The sequence below is a fragment of the Dipteris shenzhenensis genome, chromosome 17, assembly GCF_047967505.1.
Source record: "Dipteris shenzhenensis isolate YYH24624 ecotype China chromosome 17, Dip_SZ_1.0, whole genome shotgun sequence".
Taxonomy (NCBI): domain Eukaryota; kingdom Viridiplantae; phylum Streptophyta; class Polypodiopsida; order Gleicheniales; family Dipteridaceae; genus Dipteris; species Dipteris shenzhenensis.
Window position 1 is genome coordinate 20,471,440 of NC_141612.1, and position 13,751 is coordinate 20,485,190.

Consider the following 13,751-nt stretch of genomic DNA (forward strand, 5'->3'; position numbering starts at 1 on the left):
TCTGCCATGGATTCGGTGGTTTTGTTGGCTTCAAGAGATGGAGACACCATCCGGGTGAGGAGTGAGGTAAATCGCCGTCCAAATGTCGCTTCATAAGGTGTGCGACCAATACTCAAAGAATAGGTATCGTTTAGAATGGCCTGCACAAGCGAAAGAAACTGCTCCCACTTTCCATGAGCATCATGACAATATGATTTCAAAATATCAAATGCCATACCATTATACTTTTTTGTCTCGCCGTTCGATTGCGGATGGAAAGCGCTGGACATCTGCAACTTACCAAAATTATCAAACAAGGCTCGCCAAAAGCTAGACGTAAACTTGGAGTCCCTGTCGAATGCGATGGTCTTTGGCAACCCTCCAATGGGATACCAATACTTGATAAACAAACGAGCTACATCTTCAACACTGGCCGTTTGTTTGCAGGGAATGAGCATGCAATATTTACTAAAGCGACAAACAATAGTAAGACATTGAGTATTACACGTACCTGCGGATGCTGGAAGTGGCCCCACGAAATCCATACCTATGTCCTGGAAAAAACCATCAGGGATTGGCAATGGAGTAAGTAAGCCTGCCACTTTCTTGTGGGAAGCCTTGACCTTTTGGCATATTTGACAATTCTGCACATAGCCGTATACGTCCGTCCGCATCTTTGGCCAATAAAAATAGTGCTCTAACTTCTCCAAAGTCCCATTGATACCTCTGTGACCACCGATAAGGGCGTCATGGACAGCATGAAGAAGCAACTGCCATTTGTCTTTGAGTACACATAACCTTTTCTTATAGGAAAAGCCAACCATCCTCTAATGAGTAATGGCCTGGAGCAAGCGTCGTAGCTAACTGAAACTGCATGCCAAACTCTACTGACTCCGCGTACTGTGCCTTCATGCTATCAAGATCCTTTCCTTTGATTTTGAGCACAGTGGCCTGCTCAATGGTCTAAATGGAACCTTTCCGACTATGAGCGTCTGCAACGGGGTTGTTTTTGTCGGGAACGTACTCGATCATTCTCCCAAATTGTTGGAATATCTGACTCCACCGCTGTTTTAATGCCTGGATAACACCGAGGAGCTCTCTATCATACACTAAATAGTTTTTTTTAGCATCGTTAAGCTTTCTGCTATAGTATGCCACGGGCCTATCCTATTGCTGTAAAACTGCCCCTATGGCGACATTGCTAGCGTCTATGATTACCAGAAATGGATCATCCCAAGAGGCGATCTTCATAACTGGTGCTATCGTGGCCAATTGTTGCAAGTCGTGTAAGGCCTGCAAAGCTTTGCCTGTGACTTGAACTTTTTATATGCGTGTCTTTACTCCCTTGAGTAAATCTGTAAGAGAGGCTGCGTATGTTGAGAAACCCTCCATGTGCGAGCTATATGCTTGACACAAACCCACAAAGGATCGGATCTCCTGGGCCGTCGTGGGGACAGCCCAACTTGTGATAGCTTGGATCTTCTCAGGGTCTAATCAAATCCCTTGAGCACTAATGATGTAGCCCAAATACTGAATTTCCAGCAATCCAAATTCACTTTTCTTTGCATTGAGATATAGCCAGTTATCACGTAATAACTGTAGGGCACATCGCACATCCTTAATATGTTGCTCGGCTGTCGCGGAAAAGATAAGGATATCATTGAGAAAGATGAACAGGCACTTCCCAATATACTATGCGAATACACGAGACATCATCTTGTTGAATGTTGGTGGTGCATTCTTCAGACCAAAGAGCATGACAACGAACTCGTAATGAGCTTGCTCAGTTCGAAAAGCTGTCTTTGGGATGTCAACTTCAAAAATCTAGACTTGATGGTAGCCACTCTTGAGATCAATCTTTGAAAAAAATCTTGCACCATTGAGTCTTTTCAAGATGTACTCGATGTGGGACATAGGAAACTTGTTATTTACCATAAGCTTGTTGAGTGCTCTGTAGTCGACACATAGTCGTGCGGACTTATCCTTCTTTGCCACAAATAGAATGGATGCAACAAAAGACGAAGAAGAGGATCTAATAAACCTTGCGTGCAATATTGAGACAATTGCTGCTCTAACTCCCCCTCCATAGACTTTAAAAGTCGATAAGGGAAGTTACTTGGAGGTGTCGAGTCCGGAAATAGATCGATGCGATGGTCTTCCAGTCGGTTGGAAGGCAGCTGGGGTGGCAGATGGTCCCGGAGCATAATGTCTTTAAACTCTTGGAGTAGATCCACTATTGCTTGCCCCATCGGAGGAGCGGCTTGAACTGCAGTGATTTGGCACTAGACATAGACAAGTGCACACATAGCACCCTTACGTCGGCGCGACCTGCTTGAATATGAGAGATTAATGGAATCCCTAGTATGCTCCAATCACCGCGTATCACGACGCGCTCACGTAAACCTTCCACAATCGTGAAGGTGTCCTACCGTCAATCAGGGGTCAAAACATGCTCACCGAACCACTAAATCCCGAGGATCATGTCGCACCCCATGAAAGGAGTCAATATAAAATCCCGCGTAAACATTGCCTTTTGAACTGAAAAAGTGAACTAGATGGCCTTATGCGTTATGTGTGCGCAAGCCGGACGTGAACCCGTCCACTGTAAGCTCGTGAGGCACCAAGGTGCACCCCACTGTCTTGGCAAGCTGAGGGGAGATGGCATCTTCTAAACTCTCCATATCAAACAGGACAATAAAGTGATGCCTGTTAGATGTTCCGTACGCTCGAATGAGCGCCTTCATTTGATCTGAGAAGTCCCCTCCTCCTTACCTTGAAAGACCACCGTGGAAACGGCGTTCAAAGCAAGGAAGACGACATTCGTAGCTGAGGATGGAGGCGGGACAAGAAGAGCCAATACATTGGCGATGGACGAAGCAAGTGCTTTTGCAGCCTTTTCGGCAAACCACTTCGGACAATCCTCCTTGCCATGCCCAACGATATGGTGGCAATGAAAGCGACGATGTTCTTGGTGGTACCACTTCTGCTCGTCGGACTGTAGATAGCCTCCCGTAATACACTTTAGCCTTCTCATCCGGAGTCATCTTTGGCTTGGACTCCTTCTTTTGACCAAAAGCCTGGCCGTCTTTCTTTTGGAACTGGTTGTCCTTCTTATCCTTATCCGCTGTGTTGTTTGACTGCTGCGGGACTTTGGAATCTTTCTGGACCTGCTTGGGCTTTCCCCCGTTCAGCATCATCTCCAGATTCTGTGCGAGAGTTAGCGCCCGCTCGTAATCCGATGGGTCGAAGTTCCGAATGGTAAAACGTATGTTCGTGTCCAATCCTCGAATCAATTGCTTCATTTTGGCGCTCTCTGTCACGCCTAACTATTGCGCCAACGTGATGACCTTGTTACTGTATATCAACACAGGCAAACCATTCTGGGAGAGATGAGCGAACTCATCCTCTAGGTTAAGCATATATTGGGGTGGGAGAAAACGGGATTGAAGATCGGCCACAAACGTTGCCCAACCGAAATTCGTCTTAAACGTTTTTGGGTCAGTATGCTTACTAGCCCAATGCTACCACCAAGTCACCGCCTCACCTGTAAGATGAAGGACTGCAAGGTGGACTTTATCTTGCTCATCTTGAATCCGCACTAACAGAAATGAGCTACAAACTGATGAATAAATTGTAAAATTGCTGAATGGTCACACTTACCATCATACTTAACAAAATTTGTTGCCCAACCGAAATTTGTCTAAGACGTTTTTGGGTCAGTATGCTTACTAGCCCAATGCTACCACCAAGTCACCGCCTCACCTGTAAGATGAGGGACTGCAAGGTGGACTTTATCTTGCTCATCTTGAATCCGCGCTAATGGAAAATGAGCTACAAACTAATGAATAAATTGTAAAATTGATGAATGGTCACACTTACCATCATACTTAACAAAATTTGAAGTGGACCTAGTGAGTGGTGTTACCTTTGTCGATGGCGAAGCTATGGCGAAGACGACCGCTGCGCTCAAACTTGCCTGCATAGCGGCTAACATCTATTTGTGTTGGAGAAGCATCGCCTCTCAGTCTAGCTTTTGTTGCCTCCACCACAGCGAGCTCTGCGTGTCGCAGTGCCGCCTCAGTTTTGCGTTCCTCACGCATCAACAAGAGCAATTTTTCAAAATCTATGGTTCCTCTTTCTTCCAGTGACTTTTCTACTTCTTTTTCCTCCAAACGTTGTTTTGTCTAGTCCAGTTGTCTTCTACTTTCTTCCAGCTGGGATGAATGTTCTTCGAGTTGCTGCAGCAGGACCCGATTCTACTCTAGAAGGTTCGCCATCACTTCTTGAGCATTTGACGGAAGCGTATCTTGTTGGTAGTCTTTCTCCTCTTCAAAGTCTTGGAGGTTGAAATCTTTTCCTGACCCTTCCATGGCGCTTGATTGTGTGTCCTTTTCGAATCTCAACACAACCATACACTCGCGGTAGTCAAGCTGGATACAGACCGAAGCTCCGATACCAATGTAACATGCAACGGTAATCTGATCGTGTAATTCACAGCAAAACCTTTAAACCTTTAGCGAGGAATGAGCGTTGTTTATCATAGAGAGAGAAAGGAGATGAGGGTAGAGAGAAAGTAGAGTCGACAACCGATTAGGTCCCTGTACCCACTGAGAGCCCCCTCCCCCAATTAGGGGAGAATTTGCTTTATACTTGAAGAACTGAGAAATACAAAGAATACTCTTCAAGAGAGCACGGAACGCGCTTCTGAAGAGCTCACTGTGCACACATATAGCAGACCCAAAGACCTGAGAGGCAACACCGACCAATACCAAGACCTTGATGCTGTCCACACTGACGATGTAGGACACTTCTGCAAGGCAAGGGAGAGGCTTGTGCTGTCTACCGGAAATGCAGGGTTACTACGTGAGTGAGAGAGTGATAGCTGAGAGTAATAGAAACTGAGAGAGAGCTGAGATATGACTAAGAAACTAGAGCTAAGAAGTAGGCTGTGTAGCCTGTAAAGAAAACTGAGAAAAGCTGAGGAGATAGTGTCCAAACCTCCCTCCGTTTGCTGGTCCAAACCTCCGACTACTGTGCTGCGTGGACCCCTTCAGATCAGGCTGAACTGATGGCCAAGGGACTGAGGCTAGAGCAGGGCCAGAACTAAGGATCTCAGGGGCTGCACAAGGAGGCTGGAGTGGAGCTTGTAGAAGAGCTGAAGGCAGGAGCACTGAATGAGGAAAGAGGGCAGCCAAGGGGCCCTTGCTGGATTGAGCCAACCCAGTTTGTAAACAGCCGACTGAGTCAGTCTGTTTTACAGACTGGTTGGCCTACAACCAGCCTATAAAAAGCCCTCCCTGGCTCATTTGCCAGGGGAGTTTTTGGGCAGCCTGCAAAGGCTGCCTTCCCTGCTTACCTGTCCACCCTTTGGGGACCCTAAAGGGACTCCTAACCTAGGCTAAGACCTAAACTATAAGATGGAAACACTTAACCTACTGTTCTCCAGTGGGTACTAGTGAACAAGAACTGACTGGCTTGACCTAAGGCTGAGAGACTAACCTACGTAGCTTGTGCCTGACTGTCCCTGGACAAGGGCTCACAAAGGGGTCACAGCATACGACAAAATCTCCTATCTGGGAACTATAATGCCCTTGTCGATGTAGCCAATGTGTCACCTTGCACCCAAGTGCAGGGGTGCATGTGACAAAAAGTCACCAAGCTCCAAACAACATCGTAGCTATGATGATAAGGATTGAATGCACAATAGCACCATGCTCCAAACAAGCATCTCAGCTATGAGGATAAGGATTGAATAGAAAATTCTTTCATCACAGCTATGAGGATAAGGATTAAATAAAAGATTCAGTTACAAAATACAACCACCTCAACAAGCATCAGCCCTCATGAAAGGCAAATTAATCCTACCAGCACCCAACATATGAGGATAAGCAGTGCATGGGTAGGATATTCACACAATCCAGTTAACATTTTCGTGTTTGCAACCCAAACATAGAAAAATCCAACCACAAGACCAGGCTACAGCTCATTTCAAAAGTTATTGGTCCTCTCAAGTAATATGCGTAACTAAACAATAAATTTAAGCGTAGGAACTTGAGGTAGCAGGGCTTTAATCAAGGCTGGCATTTGTATCTTGCTTAAGCCTATCAGAAAAGCAACGTAACCTAAGTTCTTATCTCTTGGATACATGCGAACATTTTAAGCATTGGTTCACTGAGAGACACAGTTTCTATTTCAGTACTTGTCTTCGAAGTGCGAAGAAGAAGAAAACAAGTTGTACCCCGAAGTGCTTGTCATATAACGACATAAGAGGACAAACACATAAATCATTTGGGTACAAATGAAATAGGTCTTTTCCCTATTGGCAACCCTCTAAAAACCATTGGGCTACAAACGAAATAGATCTTTTCCATAACGGTAACCCTTTAAAAACAGACACAACTGAATTACTTAAAGAATGGCTCAACTTTATTTTATTCTTATTTGTTTTGGACCATGGAGGCTAATTAACTTATGTTTGTCCATGGATTAATTCATTTATTTAAGCTATGTCTAAGAGGAGTGCACATTATTCAAGAGGGTAGGATTCGAACCTACAATGTTGTCTTTTTCACATGTGAGCCCTACCACTAAGCTATAGAGTGGAAGAGCATACCTAGTGCTAACTAAAATATTATAAATGGTTCCTCCTCCCCTCCCCCTTTAGTACGTGAGTTCTTCTTTAAAGCCCCCTCAAATCCCCTTTAGCACTTGCCTTCTTCTTTAACGCCCCCTTCTTAAGTGGTCCCTCTTAATCGAAACTCCTCCCTCCTCCCTTTATCACTTAGTTTAATCATGCCCTTTCCCTCTTCCTTTTCACCCCTCTTCTTTTCTCCACAACTAATTAATGGGAATTTCCCATTTTTCAATGTATTGGGGGACATACTTACAGAATTTCACCCTCAACACAACGCCTAGATCTCAATACTGCATTCAATGACTTTGTACATTTTTTACGACAATAGCCCACAGTCACCACTTATCACAATGGCCCACTTGCTGTGATGTTCGCAGAGAGAGAGAGAGAGAGAGAGAGAGAGAGCAAACAATGGCGATAACCTAAAATACTCGGATGGTAGAATGGACCTACGTAAAGATGACAGACTACGCTTTGCTGGCAAATCAAGCAAACGGATGTTGTATTATACAGAAAACAGAAAGCGCTAAAAAGTCTGAGTTTGATCGCGGACCCGGATGCGAGCAGTAGTTTCCTGTCCATTTTGAAGAAGCTGGGCAAGCTCTCTACGCATCTGCTTCACTTGAAGTTCCCTCTTGTTTCGCAGCACTTTTATGCGGGAGTTTGCAAGGTTCAACAAAGTTTTGCTGGTCATCACAAAATACGTATAAATGGCATAAGGAGAAGGCAGATCAAGTTAAAATACGATCGCTCGGTTCCTTTGACAGCAAGAGCAGATCGGTCGAGATAAAACCCATTTAGTGTGTAATAGGTGCACATCAAACTAAAGTCAAAGATGCGTTAGTCCGAACGCAGGTGCAATGCTGGCGTTTATCTTGAAAGAGTGAACTTCTGAGGAACCAAATAAAAAACGTCCCGCAATCCAATGGTGCACCTAAATCGAGACTAAGGAAACGAAAGCGTAAGCTTCAAGGGGAGCAACGACGGAGGAGGGAAGGGTGAATTACCATTTATCAGCTTTGAAACCTCTGTGGAACCAGGTATCGAAGACTTGGTTAAGGGGGGTCATAGCGAGAAAGAGGATGATGGATGGAAAGATGGAAAGCAGAAAAATGGAAGAGGGAGAAGGAATAGAGATAATAAAAAGAAGAAGAAGAAGATAAAGAAGAAGAGTAAAGACTATAGAGACCAAGATAGTACGTGTTGGAAACGTGTAAAGGAAAAGTGGATGACACAATTGTATCCATCACACCGACAAGACCTCCCTCGCTTGCCTTTCTGTTCCCATTCATCATGGCATTGGTTTGCACATGCACATCAGATGACTGCCCATAGGAAGGTCTAATTGGAGGTTCCACTTTGAGAAGCTAAAAATGTTGATTGTTTGAAATTCCCATTTGGATTTTTATCATTGGGCTAAGTTGCACTTGCTATTTGTATCCCTTGAAATCCTCCATGTGTTTCTCCCCTCTCTCTCTCTCTCTCTCTCTCTCTCTCTCTTCTTCTTCTTCTTCTCTCTCTTTCTCAACCCACCATCTTGTTGCACTTGCTATTTGTATCCCTTGAAATCCTCTCTCTCTCTCTCTCTCTCTCTCTCTCTCTCAATTCGCCCCTTTTTCACGCACCATCTCGGACAGGCCACATGAATGAAATTCATCTTGTTACACACCACGCCAAAACAAATGTGAGCCTCCAACCACGATTCATTTTGTTAAGTTAAAAGCTCTTGTTTGTTATGACCATTTGATTGTTTGACTTTATTTAGTTTTCTCTTTGTTCATTAATGTTGCAGGTAGCCCTTTGAAGGTCTTTGTAGGCCCTACCTTGTCCCCTTCGCTAATCCATATTATGGTAAGTGAAAACCCAAGGTGTTGTGAAATAAATATCTACATGACATTAGGGATTTTTTAGTAGTTGGATGCACATAGAGATGTGCATCCTTTGATGCTCACCATCATCTAATTTCATCCTTACATGGTTGTTGGGCCTTCAATGCCCATGTCATGGATTTAATTTCCAATGTAAGACGTAAGTACTTCAAAAGGGCCATACATGAGCCCGCTTACTCTATCATAGGGGACACTTAAATGGAGAATGCACTTGCCATGTCTCTCTATAAAAAAAGGTTGGGAGGGAACAACCCTTCAATGAGAAGCCATTTATTGATCCTCCAAACGCATTAATTTTTTGGCATGCCTAGGGATGTGTTTCACACTTTCTAAATGACTAAGGGTGCTTTTAAAATCCACAATAGTAATTGTAAATGAGACGATCAATACAAAAGAATTAGTCAATTTTTGGCTTTGCGCCCATTGTAATGAATGAGCTACATTTAGATAATGGAAGACATGCGCAAAGATGATCCTCGCATTTGCACTCACTCCTAAGAAGGGAAATGTTTTAATTCTATAAATATTGTTGTTCATCATTGTGTAAGCCCCCATGGCATCCATTCCTTGAAGGTGTTGGACCATATGTCATTGGAGTGGGCCTCGAACAACCAAAAAATCCATCAATTGATTAGAAATGGATACAAAAAGGAGCGGTAAAATATGCTCTCTTGAATTAAGCCATCTTGCTTCTCATGCTTAATATGCATTTTGTGTCATGCACATTGTTGTGATTTATAATCCTATCATGTGCTATATTGAATGCCCCCATTGTGATCAATTTACAATATTGTGTGGCCTTATTGCAAACATGTGGCAAACTCCTCTGTGGATAGTTCCAAAAGAACAAATAGTGGAGAAAGCAATCGTCTTGTTGCCTTGGTTCACTAGAGATGTGAGCTTATAGGCATGATTAAAATAATTTCCTTCCATAAGAGTCTGCCTTTAACTCTACAAATCTTGCAATGCTCATTTGATTGTGTATAGGGGTGCATAGGCTCAGTGTGCATGGTGACATTTGTCAAATCCCAAAGAGTGGATGGGGAGACATTAGTGCTTAAAAGGCTAAAATCAATGGGCACCAAATCAACTTAGGTGTGGATTTAGGGCTAGAAAAGGTTCAAGGTTTAGGATATGGGATAGGTTGGAGTGCAAAATGGGTGATAGCCTACCAATGAATGCTTGTGAGGGTTGTAGGATTAAGAAAGGGGTAATTTTGGGTGTAAATTGCAAACGTTAGTCACGAGCTTATGGGGCGAAAGGGTTGTATAGGAGTTAGTCTTGTAAGAGTGGTCGGAGAGAGAGAGCATTAGGCATAATGGAGTGCTAGATTGTTAGTGATGCCAATGGGAATGAGAACCAAAATTGCAAGTGGAGATGGGCGTAATGAGAGACATAGTGAGACCTTGTATGAGGTCTAATGCAACGACTAGTACACTGTACTATTCCTTAACGGCCAACGTTCTCATATGAGACAAAAGCCACATGTCATTATACAAATGAGTGGGGGTCAAACATAAGAAAATCTTATAGTTACTTATGCAAAATATTTTGATCAAAGCTCTTGTACAAATGTTGCATCTTGGCTCAAGGCAATCAATGTCGTCTTCAATTTATCGACATGCTAATGACATATATGCACCATATCAATGGGGTCTATCCATTAAATTATCCATAAATAGGCATGTACAAATGAGTGACCAACTTCCAATGGCATCACATAGTTCATGTGATTGGTAGCAAGACGCGGACCCTAAAGATATTTCAATAGATATTTTGTACTCTTTAGCTTGGGAAGTCATTGCTTTGGTTAGGAAAGCATGCATATCATGGGTTTGGCATGAGGTAATTGGGTCTAGGCATCTTGTATAATGCATGCATTGTGTTAATGAAGCTACAAGTTTTTGAAATCTTGGATAGGCTCCTTCAATATTGGTATCTAAAAGAGGAAAACGTCTTGATCTACCACCCTTGCATGGGCATGGTAAAAGATTGAGGGTAGATAACACTTATCTTTTAGAGTCAAAGTAGCAATAAGAAAATATGTTCATTGCAAGCTACAGAAAAGGTCAATGTGATTTCTCTTATTGAGAAGATGCCTTTGGATAGCCCTCTCCATCTCACAGTAACTGCCACAAAGTGGGTTGAGACAGTCAGTGGACTTCCTCGGAGCTCTTTTGTTATGTTTTCTTTGAGTTCCCCCTATGCCCAATGGTTCTACAATGCCTTGAATGGATCAACATGAAGATGTTCTTGTTTTGACAAAGTTCTCAACTTGTACACAAGATAGGATGAACAAATTTTATGGATACCTATGATGTTGTATGTCGATTTTCCTTATTTATGAAGAACATGCATTCTTAATGACACACAATTGAAGCGAGTTTTTTCCTTGCGATTTTTTTCATTGGGACCCTAAAAATTTATAGCTAAAGTTCTTCATTTTAGGGGGAAAGAGTGGAAAAATAGAAGAAGCACGAGAAGAGCTCTCCCTTCTTTCTACTCTTAGTTTTGATACCATGATTCATTAAGAATTATATGTGAATTCTTGATTTGTGAGTGGAATTTGTAATTCGTCATGGGCTACAGTTCACATTAAAGGTAAAGGAGAAAGAGATCCAATTGAGATTTTTAAACCAAATTCTACTAGATTCCAAAAAGAAAGTCAAAGAACAATGAATACAAATAGATTAAAGATCCACTAATTAGATCATTGGTAAATAAAACTACTCAACATCTACAACTCGTTCTCACTTTAGATACGATATGGAAAGTGATTCACAAGTGTTGAATCCTTCTACTTTGTAGTCCATGACTTTTAAATAAGATTTAATGGGGAATAGGAAAAAGCTTAATTTTCCTTCATGTTTTGAGAATCTTTATGTTTATTAAAAATGTTAACTAGTTTTTAATTAATATTCAATGTAGGTGCCAACTCATCATGCCACATCACATTTCCACTTCATGGAAGAGCCTCATATATTACACACCATATTGCCACATCATTACCATGCATGGTGCCACAAATAGTGTTTCTAGTACATTAAACATAGCTCTTTCAAATAGGGCATTTTTCCCATGATTAATTTTGCCACTACTCTTGTACTCCAATATGGGCGAGTTTGCTATACATGTCAAAAATGACCTATTGTTATAGGTCATTTTGATTAATTTTTCCACTACTCTTGTGGTCCAATAGGGGCGAGTCTTCTATACAAGGTAAAAAATGACCTCTTAAATAATCATTGTCATGGCACCCTTTAAAGGGCATCTAGATCTCCATGTATGGTAGTCTAGAACTATTGGGTATCTAACACTTAGCATTAGCGTGCAACTCCTTAGCTTGGTTTGAATTTTTACTTGAACGTATTTCTTGCCATTAAATTACCTCTCGACTGTTGCCCATTGATAAATTTCTACCAACATGATGGGCCTCTTGGTAGCCTCTTCATAGTCCTTTTGTAGTGGGTTACTTCCAAAAAAGAAAGTGGTTTTCTTTCATTTTATGTCTTTCTTGTAGGTTGAATTAGACTTTGGAATGCATCACACTCATTTATGTGGAGAATCAAACAAATTTACACTAGCAAGATATTGCCTCAAGGGATGCACTACTAAGAAACTGTATGTATCACATGTGTTCAAGGGGTATTTTGAGAACCCCTCAACTACATTCTTTTGCCTATAAAAACACCCCCCTTTACTTATAAACTAAGCAATTGTTTTCTAAAGTTAAATTAAAAAACCCCTCCTATTATTCTAGCCTTGTTAAAAATTTCAAAAAGTTGAAATCCTCCTTTTGAATTCCACATGGAACATTAAAATTTTGTGAGGGTAACCCCTTAAGATAACCGCATATATGGTTTAGGGTGCCTACATTTGGACTTTTGTTTTTCTATTGCATCGATTTCAAGTGATCTTACGGCATTATATTTTGTGATACATTGTAATGTCATGGTTGTCGAGATGGCATAATCATTCTGCTCATAGTTGCTCTTTTGAAATTGGTTTTTTGAAGTTTGGCATGATGACATCATTAGTATTTACAGGATTACATGTTGCAGCGATGTTTGTGACACTTGTTTTTGGCCCAATTGAGGTTTGATCTTATCATCCTTAGTCTTCATGCAAAGAAGGGACCAGGGTCCATGAAAAAGAAGGAATGACTAGAATGACCCATTATTCCCTCTTTGTTTTGTTGTGCTTACTATGGTAATGTGGCCCGTTTGCCAAATAGAAGGTCCATGTGGCCAAATGGGACCATTTGACTTCGCTCTCTGTTGTGCAGCTCCTCTAGTTGTGGCTATGGTGCTTAGTGCCTCATGTGCCCAAGTAGCTCGTCAATGCCTAACTTGACCCATCTACCTTTGCTCCCCATCTTGTTAATCTTCTGGTCGTGACTATAGCTAGTTGAGTGTTGCAAGATGGTCAACCAAGGCAAACCATGCATCCCATGACTTGGGTAGCATGATGAACCTTCCCCACTCCTCTGTGAGGTCCCACATAAGGGCCACAAGCATCACAAAGAAGACGGTTCATCATAGGGAAGGAAAAGAGGGAATTTTAGAGCATGTAAGGGGCAGACCTATAAACCATGTATTGATGCTAACTTTCAATCCTAATAAGACTAAGACTCCTTGCTCACCACTATTGTGTTTGTTGTAGGTTTACAAAGGAGATTTACTATAGAACCTAGACACCAAATGGAAAATGTTATTTTCTTGAGGTATAGGCAAAGAACCATACCTCAATAGGATCACTTGTTGGCCATCTACTCGTGTTGACATGGCTACACCTTGTGTAACATGCTTAGACTTGAGGTTGAGGAAACACACCATTCAAAATTTTTGGACTTTCTCTCCTGGTTTGGACTTTTTTTTGGAGCATATCTTCTCCACTCAACTTCACTTAGTGAGCTCAAAAATTGGGTTTTTTAGAGCATTAAATGTGTCACTTATATACAAATATGGCCTTACTAAGCTAAAAAGTCAAGTGGGGACCTCTAATTTTGAAAAAAATGGCTTAGTGAAGCTATAATTTCCAAACTCGTGCATGGTGCCCCCATCCAATAACTATAATAATAATAGTAGTAGTCTCCTAAAACTAGTTCAATTTTAACACTATGAAGTGAAAATATGACACCATAGGAAAAGAGTTTGTTGAATTCAACATATAGGTGGTGTATAGATACACCATCTTTTTGAAAAAAAAGAGTTTGTTGAAAAAAAAGAGTTTGTTGAATTCAATATATA

At 41.8% G+C, this 13,751-nt stretch overlaps 1 protein-coding gene across 1 annotated transcript in view; it reads right to left on the reverse strand.

Moving 5' to 3' along the window:
- Nucleotides 1-7,859, reverse strand: part of LOC147891829 (uncharacterized) — a 36,294-nt gene extending 28,435 nt beyond the window's left edge. The window contains exons 1-2 of the mRNA XM_087388784.1: nt 7,621-7,859; nt 7,167-7,299 (exon numbers count right to left, since the gene is read on the reverse strand). Of these exons, the coding sequence (XP_087244910.1) occupies nt 7,167-7,299; nt 7,621-7,682 (195 nt within the window). The 5' untranslated portion in view covers nt 7,683-7,859. The remainder of the gene's footprint in view (nt 1-7,166; nt 7,300-7,620) is intronic.
- Between the last annotated feature and the right edge of the window lie 5,892 nt (nt 7,860-13,751).